General features: G+C 45.7%; 2 protein-coding genes across 2 annotated transcripts in view; one reads left to right on the forward strand and one right to left on the reverse strand.

Annotated features, from left to right (window-relative positions):
* T265_09352 (hypothetical protein) overlaps positions 1-7,723 on the forward strand; it is a gene marked incomplete at both ends in the record, with an annotated part of 28,332 nt that extends 20,609 nt beyond the window's left edge. The window contains one exon of the mRNA XM_009175393.1: positions 7,644-7,723. Coding sequence (XP_009173657.1) covers positions 7,644-7,723 — 80 coding nt within the window. The remainder of the gene's footprint in view (positions 1-7,643) is intronic.
* T265_09353 (hypothetical protein) overlaps positions 1-12,564 on the reverse strand; it is a gene marked incomplete at both ends in the record, with an annotated part of 41,907 nt that overhangs the window by 6,200 nt on the left and 23,143 nt on the right. Inside the window, 6 exons of the mRNA XM_009175394.1 lie at positions 1,592-1,672; positions 2,986-3,069; positions 5,153-5,224; positions 6,250-6,321; positions 10,064-10,549; positions 10,682-10,789. Of these exons, the coding sequence (XP_009173658.1) occupies positions 1,592-1,672; positions 2,986-3,069; positions 5,153-5,224; positions 6,250-6,321; positions 10,064-10,549; positions 10,682-10,789 (903 nt within the window). The remainder of the gene's footprint in view (positions 1-1,591; positions 1,673-2,985; positions 3,070-5,152; positions 5,225-6,249; positions 6,322-10,063; positions 10,550-10,681; positions 10,790-12,564) is intronic.

Genomic DNA, 12,564 nt, shown 5'->3' on the forward strand with positions numbered 1-12,564 from the left:
GGTTTGTAATTTTGTATTCCGTGTAACTACTTCCATTTTTATAGTAAAGCACATTTGCGTAGCCATTCGTTCGGAGTTTTGCCGGTTTGGTTGCTAACCTTGGTGCTCGTTGCTCAAGAATTCGAAACGGTCTTTACATGGATGCAAATCCCGAGACTACGTACAACTAATCCGAATTGCCCGGCAGATTTCAAGCTGCCTTTCTGAGAGCCGGGTCAGTCGACCGGCACAACCAGAACAGTCACTGAGAGGTCTTTGAGGCGTTGTACGAACCACTCAAGCTTGAAAAGGTTCGTTGGGTAGGACAATTCAGATAAGTTCAGCCCTGGCGGAGTAGTGGTAACACGTTGCGTGCTCGAATTCCAACATAACACTAGAGATGCCCCTGTTTAAGTACAGTAAAACTCGAGCCCCGTGCTTCCTCACTTCGGTGTGTACCTACCAGAATAACCGCACCAGTAAGGCAATGGACTACTCAAAAGAGAATGATTACTTTTACAGGTTCCACAACCATCCACACCGGTTTTAACGCAACTTCATAAGCAGTGTATCCCCACATCCCAAAGACCATGTTTATAAAATTTGAAAGGAACTTAACCTCTCACCGTATTTGAGGCTTTTCTTGAACGTACCGTGATGGAGAGCTCTTGTTCTCGTTCGTCTAGCTGGTTCCCTTCTGATAGGCATGAACACAAGTCACACTCGAAAGAAACCCAGGGCACAGACCAAGCTTTATTGTGATTGATGATGTCACTTTGGTGAAGCTTGAATGCGGACGTAACCAATACAGAAGCATGAACTGAACTGCCCCCGTTTCATTGCCAGTTCACTTCGAGCGCGATGATAGTTCATAGAAATTCATAATACATTCAAGGTTTTGCAATAGAAAGGCAAACTTGTGACGAATTTGTTCCTACTGAGCAGAGGACTTCACATTCACGGTAATCAAGGTTCCCATGGGATAGAGTGTTTGTGTGAACTGGAGAGAATACGCAACATTGACAAACGTTTTTATGGAGTAGAAGGTGAGAAAATTGAGTTTATGTGCAACTCGAAACCTGAATGCCTCCTTTGTAGAACTTGCTTAAGGTAGGCCTTGTGTCGTGTGCCTCCGCGAATGTGGGAAGTAAACTTTATCTCTTAATTTTGACTGACAAGGATATCGATTGATACTTCTCGTACCAGATGCTCAGTTGCTGAGTTGTTTGCCGGTGATGGCAGTCGAACGAGTTGTTCCAAATATGCATCAGAATACATGTTCTTCAGAAGAACAGTGATATACCAACCTTTCTTTTAGATGCTGTTATTCCAGGATAGATTAATCCCTGGTCAAAATCTGCCCACATTCGAATTCGAATCAGACAGACCTCTGATGTAGCATTGTTTCATGAGTCTGTGCTCACAAAACCAGGCCCTAACGTCACGAGGTATCCCTTTAGCGGTGCTGTGGAGCAGCAAAAAGACAGAATAACACTTCGAAACGCCGAACACCTTCTCGGTAAATTCTGTAGGAGTCTGCATGGCAGGTAACGGTCAAGCACATTTCCGAGAACTCAGCAAGGGATCATAAAGAAGACCATGAACAACTCACTTCATCATTTGGATCCGTTTCCTGGCTTGGATCGATTTCATCGTCGGACCAGCGTCGACCTCGACGAAATGGTTGGTCGGACTATAGGAACGGGTGAAAAATTTCACATCGGAATAAGAATGCAACGTAAGACAGGTAGTAACACGAACAAAACCACACTGGTCCTAGAAAGAGAGAGCTATGAGCAACGCAAGACACAAAGACGTCAGAAAAGCATAAACTGCTGGAAAGTTTGATTAATAGCTGAGGAATGGGGTGACAGACGATACAACCGGATCAGATCATTTTCACGTTCCGACGAGCATGCTCTTTGCGTAATAAAACAATGAGAGTGGGGACCGCAATGCGTCTAATTTTTGTTGTGTTTGTACTTTAGTTGACCGGATGGGGAATCACTGAGGAATTTCAGTTCTTTCAAAGAGTTCGTTTGTCAACGTGCCCTTTATGACCTTATGGGTACATTTTTTGCTTCGAAGTCGTAGGGACGCGTCGTTACTTGAGTCTTCGTGTTATGCTGAAACGATCGAGTGCAGACTGTCTTTCGAGGTGTTCCCCTTGGTGACGGATTTTCACACTGGAATAAGTACCAAAAACACTCCGAAATTGGTACTCCCTGGGGTCTTGACTCTCTTGAGAATGACGCTGGCAGAGAGGACAAGTTGGGTGGGAAAATAAACGAATATAGCCTGCAGAAGTCCCTTCACACAAAATTCCTCCTAACTTCAACGCAGTTATCGAAATGAAACCAGGAACGAGTCGGGGAACTCCGTTTGCTAGACGGTGTAAGACTGTGCATTAAATTTACAATCAGTGTGAGTCAATAGATAAAAGCATTGCCGATGTTCTAGGATGAAAAACCGCGTTTTGCAAGATCGCAAATATTCTTCCTGGAATCTGGCAAACTGCTGGTCTGTCTACTACTCTAAATCCGATACAAAGCCAAGTAATCACCTGGAAAGCTACACGAACCATTAAAATGGCTACGGTGATTGACCGTGAATCGCGAAAGCATCCGTTTCCCATTTTTGTTCTCAGATGTGGGTTTCTTATGTACAGCAAAGGTTGGATTTGTAGTGTAATATGACAGAAAAACACCGACATTGTCCCTTCCTCTGAAATGCTGTCTAGATAAAGGCTTCTTGTAAACAGGGCATTCTGAGTCACTGTTACATTGTGCACATACATGCCAGCTATCTCCTGAGAAGGCGCAGAGGGCTAAAAGTTGGGGGGTTTGGTGTGGTAGGAAGGACGACAGAATAGTGCGATCGTTGCATTTTGTCAATAGCCCTCAAGGAACCGATTTTTCATTTCCCAACAACAACGAAACCAAAAATGTTGAGTCAGATTCAGATTAAGTGGGAGGTCAACCAGAGAAACAAACACAATATGCTTACCATAACCTCTGTTTCGCTGTCTCGCGGTCGGCTGAATAAATGAGTGTAATCGGTTTTGAACTCTCCTGGAGCACCGGGAAGCCCCTGATTGCCAAATGGAAATTTACATAGTTAGTTCGTAGCACAGGAGATAATGGAGGCATCTAGTCAATCGTGGATGCTATGTATATTCAGTTGTGCAATAGTTTAGGAGGTTCACTAAACTGACAAGCGGTTCTTTATCTTGCAGTGCAATGTTTCTCAGGCACTTTGGCGCTGCAAACATTTTTACGCCCATCCAGTGGACAGTGATCTTTGAGTTTCCGGTTAATTCGTCTTCCGTTTAATTAGGCATCCAGTTTATTAGTCATTCTGGTCTTTCTGGTGGCGTGAATTGTTGACTTCTTACTCCGCCAATTTATGAGTCCTCAGAATGTGAGGCGCCGTTTCTTGCCAGACCATTTCGATCAAGAAGGTATACTCGTTAGTTTTTTGTCTAAAGTCGGGGCTGGGTATTCAGAACTAGACCTGATCAAGGAATAGAATACTTTCCAGCTGAATGCATTGAAGAAATCCCGGACTTATGACCAGGAAAACCGCATGCGGAGTAAGCTGCCAGTGTCCGGTACGATTTTTTTATCAATTAACATGAGGTACGAAGGAGTACATTCACGGATACGTATGCGATACAATTGGTTTGAGGAATTATTGGGACCAGTCGTCATACGGCCCACATAAAACAATAAGTTTGACGGAAACTTGGGAACTGCGCCTACTTGATGAGCCCCAAGAAGAGCGAAACCATTTGTAGGCTGTCGAAGAGCTCCCAGCAACCTTGTGAGTAGTTTCCCTTATGAAAATATACCCTTCAATGAACTATACAGCTTCTCTTCAGCCGAGCATCACTCCGCCTCCCCGTCGGGTATCAACGCGTCCCTGAGGTTTTAAAACTCTTCTGAAAACGATATCAACACCCTGTGAAGGCTAGTGGTCTACTCTACCATGTGTCGCAGTTTGAAACGACCTAGAAGAAGGGGTTTTGGCAAATGTATTGTTTGCCACACGAGCACAAAGCTTCCCAATTGCAGACAATGCTCAGTGCACACCAACTTTAATTTTCCGACGCGAGATACCGTACAAAGTTGTTATCTACTTAGATGTCAAGGTTACCACACTGTTTTCACGTCCAACACTGACGATAGGCCCTAGGATGTTATGACACCGGCTAGTAACCTACCGGACAGTTATTCTTGTTCAAACCTTGAGAGTATGGCACAAAGCCCTTCTTTCCTAGAGAGCTATATCTTGCTTGAAACGAAGGCTGGATACATCTGACAATATATCTGTCCAAGATTAGTCCGTCTGACTGTGCCACATGCTCGTACGTACTAAGTACTATCCAATAAGAACTGTACGTGATGTCGTTGTCTCAGCCTGTCCAAATGCCGAGTTATTTTAATCCATTCAGACATTTAGACACACTGAAATCCATTCGAAACTAGGAGCTAGTTTACGTACTCGAAATCTCTCTGCAAACACTAAAACCGGTTCTCAGAAAGTGTGACATGCCTCTTCGCCTACTGTCGATGGCTTCATTTCGGTAGATTTTTTCTTGGCGTCGGGCTTTATGGTCCTATAGGTCTCAAAAGCTGGCTGCTAAACACTTTTAGTGCTAAACACTGTGCTGTAACCAGAAGGATCAGTCGGCAACACTCCCAAAAGTCGCTTCTTGTAAAGGATGGAAGAACAGAGGTGCACTGACATTTGCATTCCTATGGACCAGAATAACGACGGACAAGATAGCTTGTTGATTAAGGTGCGAACGAACAAGCCTGATCGTGGTCAGAATCTAACCTCTGAGAGCTCCTGTCTAGGCTTGAACGATCTTACACTATCACAGCCTCCCTCTTGTTTCCTGCGGGTGGCATAGAAGCTAAGTACAGACACGGTATTGCAGCCGAATTATTATTTTAACAGCGGATGTGAATCTTGGAACTTCTGAGATGAAAACTGGTAGCTGCATGATCAAAATTTATATACGCCCAGAGATCGGTGGTCTTTTCCTCCAAATTAATAAAGACGATTACCATAAAGAATTAACAGACTCATCAATACACAGGCGTAATTTCGTTATTCGGAGCTGAGAATATTGTTCAAGTTATGGAAGATAATGAAATGGCTAACTTACTGACATTCCTGGTGGTCCGTCGGGTCCCGTTGGCCCTGGATCCCCGGGGGGTCCCTGAGGACCTGGAGGTCCCTAAGAAGAAATGAAGTATGGAACATGGGAACAATGCGCCAACACTACATGCAAGTCTTGATGCCCGAAATATTAAGGTGTCCTCTTTAATAGCAGCTGCTACGCCCAGTCTGGCAGTCCTCGTGGCATGAGGTTATTCCTTCAGTTGACGTGCATTACGCTGAAAGCCAGTACAGTGTTCAATCGGATCTGTTTTTTTCTCAAACTAAACAACTTTGCACAGTCGTCTTTTTCCACTAGTACAGTGTCAATCGGATCTGTTTTTTTCTCAAATTAAACAACTTTGCACAGTCGTCTTTTTCCACTTCAGGTTAGGAGTACTTGAAATTTCATCCGGCAACTTGAAGCACATGAAAAGGTGATCAAAACTTTGTGGAAAACACAATCAAACGAACATATACATTGTGTTTTGTCACTCCAATCATGGCTCTCTTTATTAGACCAGCAGTTCCGATCAATTTTGGCTTGCAGCTGTTGTGCCGTTTCGGTTAGTTTCGTGTAAAACGCAGGGTATTCCGCAAACTAAACCTGACCCAACCGGTAAGGTGACCAGTTTTTATGTAAACCTACTGATCTCCTGTACTGCTGCCCGATTCCCAAGCTAAGCAAAAAACACATCCGTTTGAGCACCAGTCCATCTTATTCAATGAGAAGCGCAATCCACTACTGTTCTCCTAGTCGCGACCCTCCAAAGTGCAAATGTCTTTCCAGCCATTAACTGCCTTCCTAGGCAAGTGTACTTACTTCGCCAAAGGGATGTTTGAATCTTTGCAGAGGGATGATTAATGCACCCAATGCTGGTTTGAACCTACAAAGTCTTTGCACACATGTACTACAAAGGGAAGAAAGGTTACTTGTCCCCTCCACTCGTCCTGCTCCCACCTCGAGTACAATCTCGGTTTTGTTAGATAGCTTCATGGACTCTAGAGAGACAAACGTCCTGGACGGTCCAGTTTCGGAAGGAATCGTTGCTTCGGTGCGTGGAAAACGTTCTGTAAGCAAAGAAAGGGAGCTCTATCACTTACCATTGGCCCAAGTTGTCCTGCCGGACCGGGGCCTCCCATGACGCCCCGCTCACCTTCTGGACCACCGGGACCCTGCAACAGCACAAAAAAGAGTCACAGTTGAGAGGAAACCCGTAGTTGTTAGAACAGCGAAGGTTTGTGTTAGAAGCTCTGTTCAGTATTCAGCAATGTACAAAAGGACCAGGGCAAGTGTAGAATGGTTATTTAAAATAATACAGAAATAAAATATAAAGATAAAATAGTCATACCCCTGGATAGAGAACACTTCAGTTGGCCCAGATAATCACCAAGAGCTATTTACGAAATAATCATCAATATGAGGAAAATTTATTCTACGAAACAGAGGCACATGAATCCACCCCATTAGATGTAATACACCCGTCATTAGGTTGCTGACAGCTAACGACCGGTTTCACACTTCTTGGGGCTCATCAGGTAGGCACAGCTCCGTCCACCTTATGTTCTACTTGAACTCAAAATGCACGAAATTAGCGAAATACACTCATTTGTAAACCAACTTGGTTTTGCGGGATACCCAGTTGAATCTCTCTTTTATGATGTTTTTAAGCAACTGAATGTGCTGCACCAGGCAGCCTTGTGTTCCGTTTGGTATGATGTCCGAGACATCGCGATACATTGTAGACACGTAATACACAACTCATGAGGTTGCACTGGACACAGTGGCCTTTCAAAAACAGATGACCGGTCTTCACACGACAAATAACCACTGACAGTTGAACACTGCCATCTCAGTCAAATGAATAGCAGACCGGCTAACAGAAAAGTTCCTAGGGTGGCGCCTAGGTGTCTAATTACTGACCAGATGAGGCTTAAGTTCCTTTAACTAGTGAACTCTTAGGGGTGACAAATACGTTCCATGAGTTTTTTCAGCGATTCAACGTGAGATGAACTGAATTCGTTTAGGATCGCTCACGATTTCGCTTACCATCACCTTCCTACCGTCTTTGAATGAAAACAGGTAGAGCGACATCAGGACCTTGTACCGTACGGCATCTTGACACGGTGAGATCTAGGTTGGTCCGGACTTGCCGTGGAGTTTGTGAAACAAGACATCTACCATAACCATACGTGGCAGTGGCGCTGCTGCCTTTGCAGATGTGTTTAGCCTATCGCTCTATCCTTTAAATTTTGTATATGGGTCTGCTGTCTACCTCAGCATCTGGGTTTTCGATACTCGATACACGCACAAGTTGAAATAATGTTAGGAATCTCCAAGCTGCGGCTGTAGCGGCAGCTTCTATCTCAGCCGCAAGCCCACATAACCACACTTGAAAAGAAATGCTCTTTCAAGTTTACTTCAGGGGTTTGTAATGTGCCGACGGATGTCAAACTGCGCGCCATCATTAATCACAATCTCTTTTGTCTACTTTCAGAAGCGGCGGCGGTGACGATGGTAGAAAATGAAGACATCCCTGAATACCGGACAGATGAGATTGATCGGCCTCCCCAGTGACTACCACCGTCTGATGTTTATATGCTTGTACCCCTGTTCCCCCGTTGTTGACACTCTCTCCTGAATCCCCACGTGTTCAGAGGTTCGGAGAATAAACCGTTGAACCTACGCTCTTGTGCTTCTATGTGGACAGTTGGCGAGAGTTACCAACTTACTGTTACATCCAACTAATACGTCGCATTCTCCTTTTGAGCCCATCCGGCTGTTATTCTCAGAACATCCACACAGTGAATTTGGATACTTTTATACACGCAGACATATTACATAATTGGCGACCACGCCAAGATGATTACCACACACAGAGTAGACCTACCACAAAGATCCTGGCTCTACATATGTGCATACAGGCCTCAGAACTAGCACGTTGCTCACACACACACGGTAGACGCAGCCCCAAATACAGCAACCCCTGTACACACTCACCAACTTAACGCACCACACCACTAGCACCGGCCGGTTCACGTAGGCCATGGTACACCGGGGACGGTGTTCTTCAAAAAGGAGGCCAGTGTAGTATACGGTGTCTGTCATTTTGATTGATTTATATGTAAGTATTGGTGATGTACAACCTTGCTTACTGGGCTTTGGCTCACGAGCTTTGTTTCTGTTTCCCATCCACAGAAATTGTCGTGAACACCTGCCTTCGGAGAATCACTGTCCCCTGGTGCTTCCATAGCGTGCATATTACAGGTTATATGTTACATTCGCAGGTATTTTGAGACGCGTCGGGTAAGTTGCAAGGATCTGTAGATGCACAGCTAGCTCAATTCGACGCGTTTCGTCCGACTTTAGTTCGTGGAGCTTATGGTAGATTGAAACTGCGTCCTGCTTTATTCACAACTTATAAACAGGACTTAAACTTACGTTGTCGTGTGGTGTGTGATTGGAAAATTCCTTCAGGTCTAGCTTAAGAGTGATCGCCTTTGAAAGATTTCCTAGCTCTAACGACACAGCTGCCTTTAGTAACCCTTGATCAGTAACCGTAACAGTAGTCTTGAACAAAAACGCGCCTATTTCTATGAACAGTGATATGGTCTGTTTGGGTCTATGCCTGCGTTAACGATTGGGCAAAACAGGTACTGAGATAGTGTAGAAGTCACTTATCAGATCACACGTCACAAACCACGTGAGGATTCCTGTCCCACTTGCAACCTCAGCCGACAACTTGCAAAAAATCTACAATTTCCCATCCATTTTTGTTTACACGGCTACCACTTGCGTAACGCGCCAGGCTTATGAACTTCAACACATCAGGTCAAGTTGTATTCCTGTCCGTGCAAGCATCAAACACGACGGGACACCCCTTTCTTCACACTGCACAAAAAAGGACATACAACCAGGCCCAGCACACACTCACGCGCGCACAGGACAGGAATTGTCACGTGGTTCGAGTGTTTGTGGCGCGTGGTCTGATGAGTGAACTCTACAATAGCAACCTAAAGCGTGGAAGCTAATTCTAGCAATGAACTGTCTGTCTCCGTTGTCTGATCGGCCTCCGCAAGAGCTATCGGCTAAGGACACGAGCCCACGACATCCGAATTGTTCTGACTACGTCCACTTGAACGTTGTACATACACCTGAAATAAGATGTGGATAATAACTTATTTTCCAAAAAATGCACACAAATACGGACTACATTTTTATCATTTTTGTGATATTCTTCGAAGATCTTTGCTCTTTTAGGGTTGAGCGAGTGTGAGTTAACGCTCTATCTGTGTTCATGTACGTATCTTTGCGGTATATATGCGTCATGGGAGTCGCGATGATTCCGTTCTGCTGTGCGTCGAATCTGGGGCTGTATGTGCCTCGGCTTCATTCACGAATGTAGATTTTGGAACCCTCAATAGGGCATATCTAGTCAAATGCGGATTGAGAATGTACCGTCTGACCTCACGATCTAATTTCGTTCGTCTGTGTTCCGGTTGGTGTATCGTTGCTTATATAGTCCTTCATAACCACTGTCGACTGCCAGCAACAGAGGAACTAAACTTTCACTTCTTGTATTCAGGTTCAAATCAACAACGACTCACTGACTGTAGAAGAGGTATCTACATTTGAGGACATTTTAGAAGCTCTACGTGGGTGACACTAATCGAGGTATTCTGACACGGTGCTCATCCCACTCACCCCAAAGTGCTCCAGAACACATGAGGCGATTATTTTGGACATGAAACAACAGTAATCGAAATGAACCTATTCTGAGTCCTTCAGAACAGTGGCTATGAATGATAAGTAAGTCCAGAGCACATTCGCACACCATCATTCTCGCCAGTCAGTCGCACGCATGTCTTCGTAACGGAGACTAACTAATTAATGGTGTGAGCAGATGTCAAAACTTACCGCAGGACCCTGTGGACCAGCCGATCCAGGTGGTCCTGGTACTCCCGGAGGTCCACCAATTCCAGGAGGTCCCATAAGTCCCATGTTCCCGGGTGCTCCTCGGTCTCCGGGTTCACCGGGTTTTCCATCCGGCCCAACTGCACCTCTTGGGCCTGGAATACCACTATCGCCTGGCTCCCCGCGTTTCCCCTGGAATCCCTTTTCACCTGGTTTTCCCGTCGCACCAGTGGGTCCTGATTTACCGACAACCCCTGGAGGACCTTGAATACCTGGAGCGCCTCGCATTCCACGTGGTCCTGCAGGTCCACGTTCCCCTGGTGGCCCACGTACGCCTGCTGCGCCCGGAGGCCCCATAATACCACGGTTTCCATCCGGACCTTGAGCCCCCTCCTCTCCTCGTGGACCGCGCTTGCCAGATGGGCCGGGTTTACCAGGTGGACCGGGGAGTCCCATTCGGCCTGCAGGACCCATGTTTCCTGGAGGACCCTGATGTATTGATAAGGATAAACATGATAAACTCAAGTGAAGTACTCGTACCTGGCGTTAAGCTGCACTGTAAAATACTAACGTGTTCTCGTCAGGTATAGGGATGAATATTCCAACAATAGGTTTACTCACCATGAGACCAGGTTTTCCAGCGAGTCCGACTATTCCAGTGGGTCCAATAGGCCCCGGAGGCCCACGGGGTCCTTGTTCACCGGCCGGTCCAATTGGTCCAACAATACCCTATAGGTAGAGTTGAAAAGAGTAGAATCACTAAAACATGTTTCATCAGCAGGCCGATCCCCAATCATCTCATAGAGCCTAGTTTGAGATACTCTGAAAAGCACTCATTAGTAGTAACGGTTTTTCAGCGAAAATAGTAGTTATTACCTAACAAACATTGAGAAGTTACCACCTTGGGTAACTGACATTTGGGCAGTTCTGGTGGGCTTATGTTGTCACGTGGGCTCATCACCATCATCGACAGGATGACGTCAGTGTTCAACACTGATGCTTCGCTGCCGTACAGCCATGATTTATTTGAAAGCCTTATTGTGAAGAAAACAATAAAAGTAGAAGGATGATGGACTCAGTGCTAGTCTACTACGAGTATTTCGAAGTACTCAAATCTCCAGACACACCTTTAGGTGATCTGTATAGAAACTGACGACAAAAACGCCGCGGACATGGGCCAGTGGCCATATCTTGCAGCGCCTCCAACCAGGCGAAGTGGGGATTATTCGGCCCCCACGTGGGCTCATCACCATCATCGACAGGATGACGTCAGTGTTCAACACTGATGCTTCGCTGCCGTACAGCCATGATTTATTTGAAAGCCTTATTGTGAAGAAAACAATAAAAGTGGGCGGGGAAGGGACTTAGTACCGGCTTACTACAAACATTTCTTTCTTAAAGTCACTCGTTCAGGCAATCTGGATAGCAGGTGACAACGGGAACGCCACTAGCATCGATTAGCAGCCACATCTTGAAGCGTCTCCAACCAAGCGCAGTGGCGATCACGTGGTCCCATCCTGGAAGGTGAGTAGCCCCGACAGCACCCAAACGTTCCATAATCTCTTTCATACCCCTCTGCCAGGTCAAGGGTTGACCACATCTCCGCTTCCGTCACTCTGAATTGGGCACGGAGAATAGAACCTCCTTTGATAAAAGATGGTTCGGTATGCGCAGGTATACGCAGGGTATACGCAATGCGTGGCCCGACCAACTCAGCTGTACACATTCTTCAATGGAAGCCCCCGTTGAACAACCGAAAACTCACTTTCCAGTTGCCTCATGATTGATTCACTGGCACCAACCCACACGAGCTATGGTTCTGAGGCAAGGGTGATCGAAGACCTGAAGATATCTCAGTTACGCTACTCGAACAGGCCCATTCTTACAGCCATACAACAAAAAGCCCGTACTATAGCCTGCTACACACGTCGCTTGAGATTAAGGGATATACCGCCTTGACGTCATAGGTGTCTCAAATTAACAAACGCGACCCGAGCCTTGCAGATGTATTGTACTGTACCACTACAGTCAGAACAAGAACAACTTCCCAGATAGGTAAAACGCCCCCTGGATTGCAAGTGGCGTGCATGTTCAGCAGCATGACCTTACACTTTGTGGGTGCAAAGTGCACGACTTTGTTCAGTTCAGCCAGAAACACCTGTACCTTTTCCTCTCCGAAGATGAGAACACTATTGTCTGCATATTCCAGATCAACAAAGTTTTCGTCAGAGGCTATTTGAACACCAGGGTTTTGAAGACCTTCCAGCTTTCGTCTCATTATTTCATCGATCACGGAATTAAATAGAAATGGAAAGAGTGGACATCCATGACGGTTACTGCTTTTGTATGAAAGCTTTTGGAGAGTTCTCCGTACACCCTCCCACTGTTATGAAGTCTGTGTTAAAATCACGCATGTCGTATAATTTGCGTGTACGTGTGCACGTTTGACACCTGGCTGTGCGATTGAATTTTCAGGTCATTTGTGACCTCTCCCACGTGACCTC

Source organism: Opisthorchis viverrini (assembly GCF_000715545.1).
Source record: "Opisthorchis viverrini unplaced genomic scaffold opera_v5_277, whole genome shotgun sequence".
NCBI lineage: Eukaryota > Metazoa > Platyhelminthes > Trematoda > Opisthorchiida > Opisthorchiidae > Opisthorchis > Opisthorchis viverrini.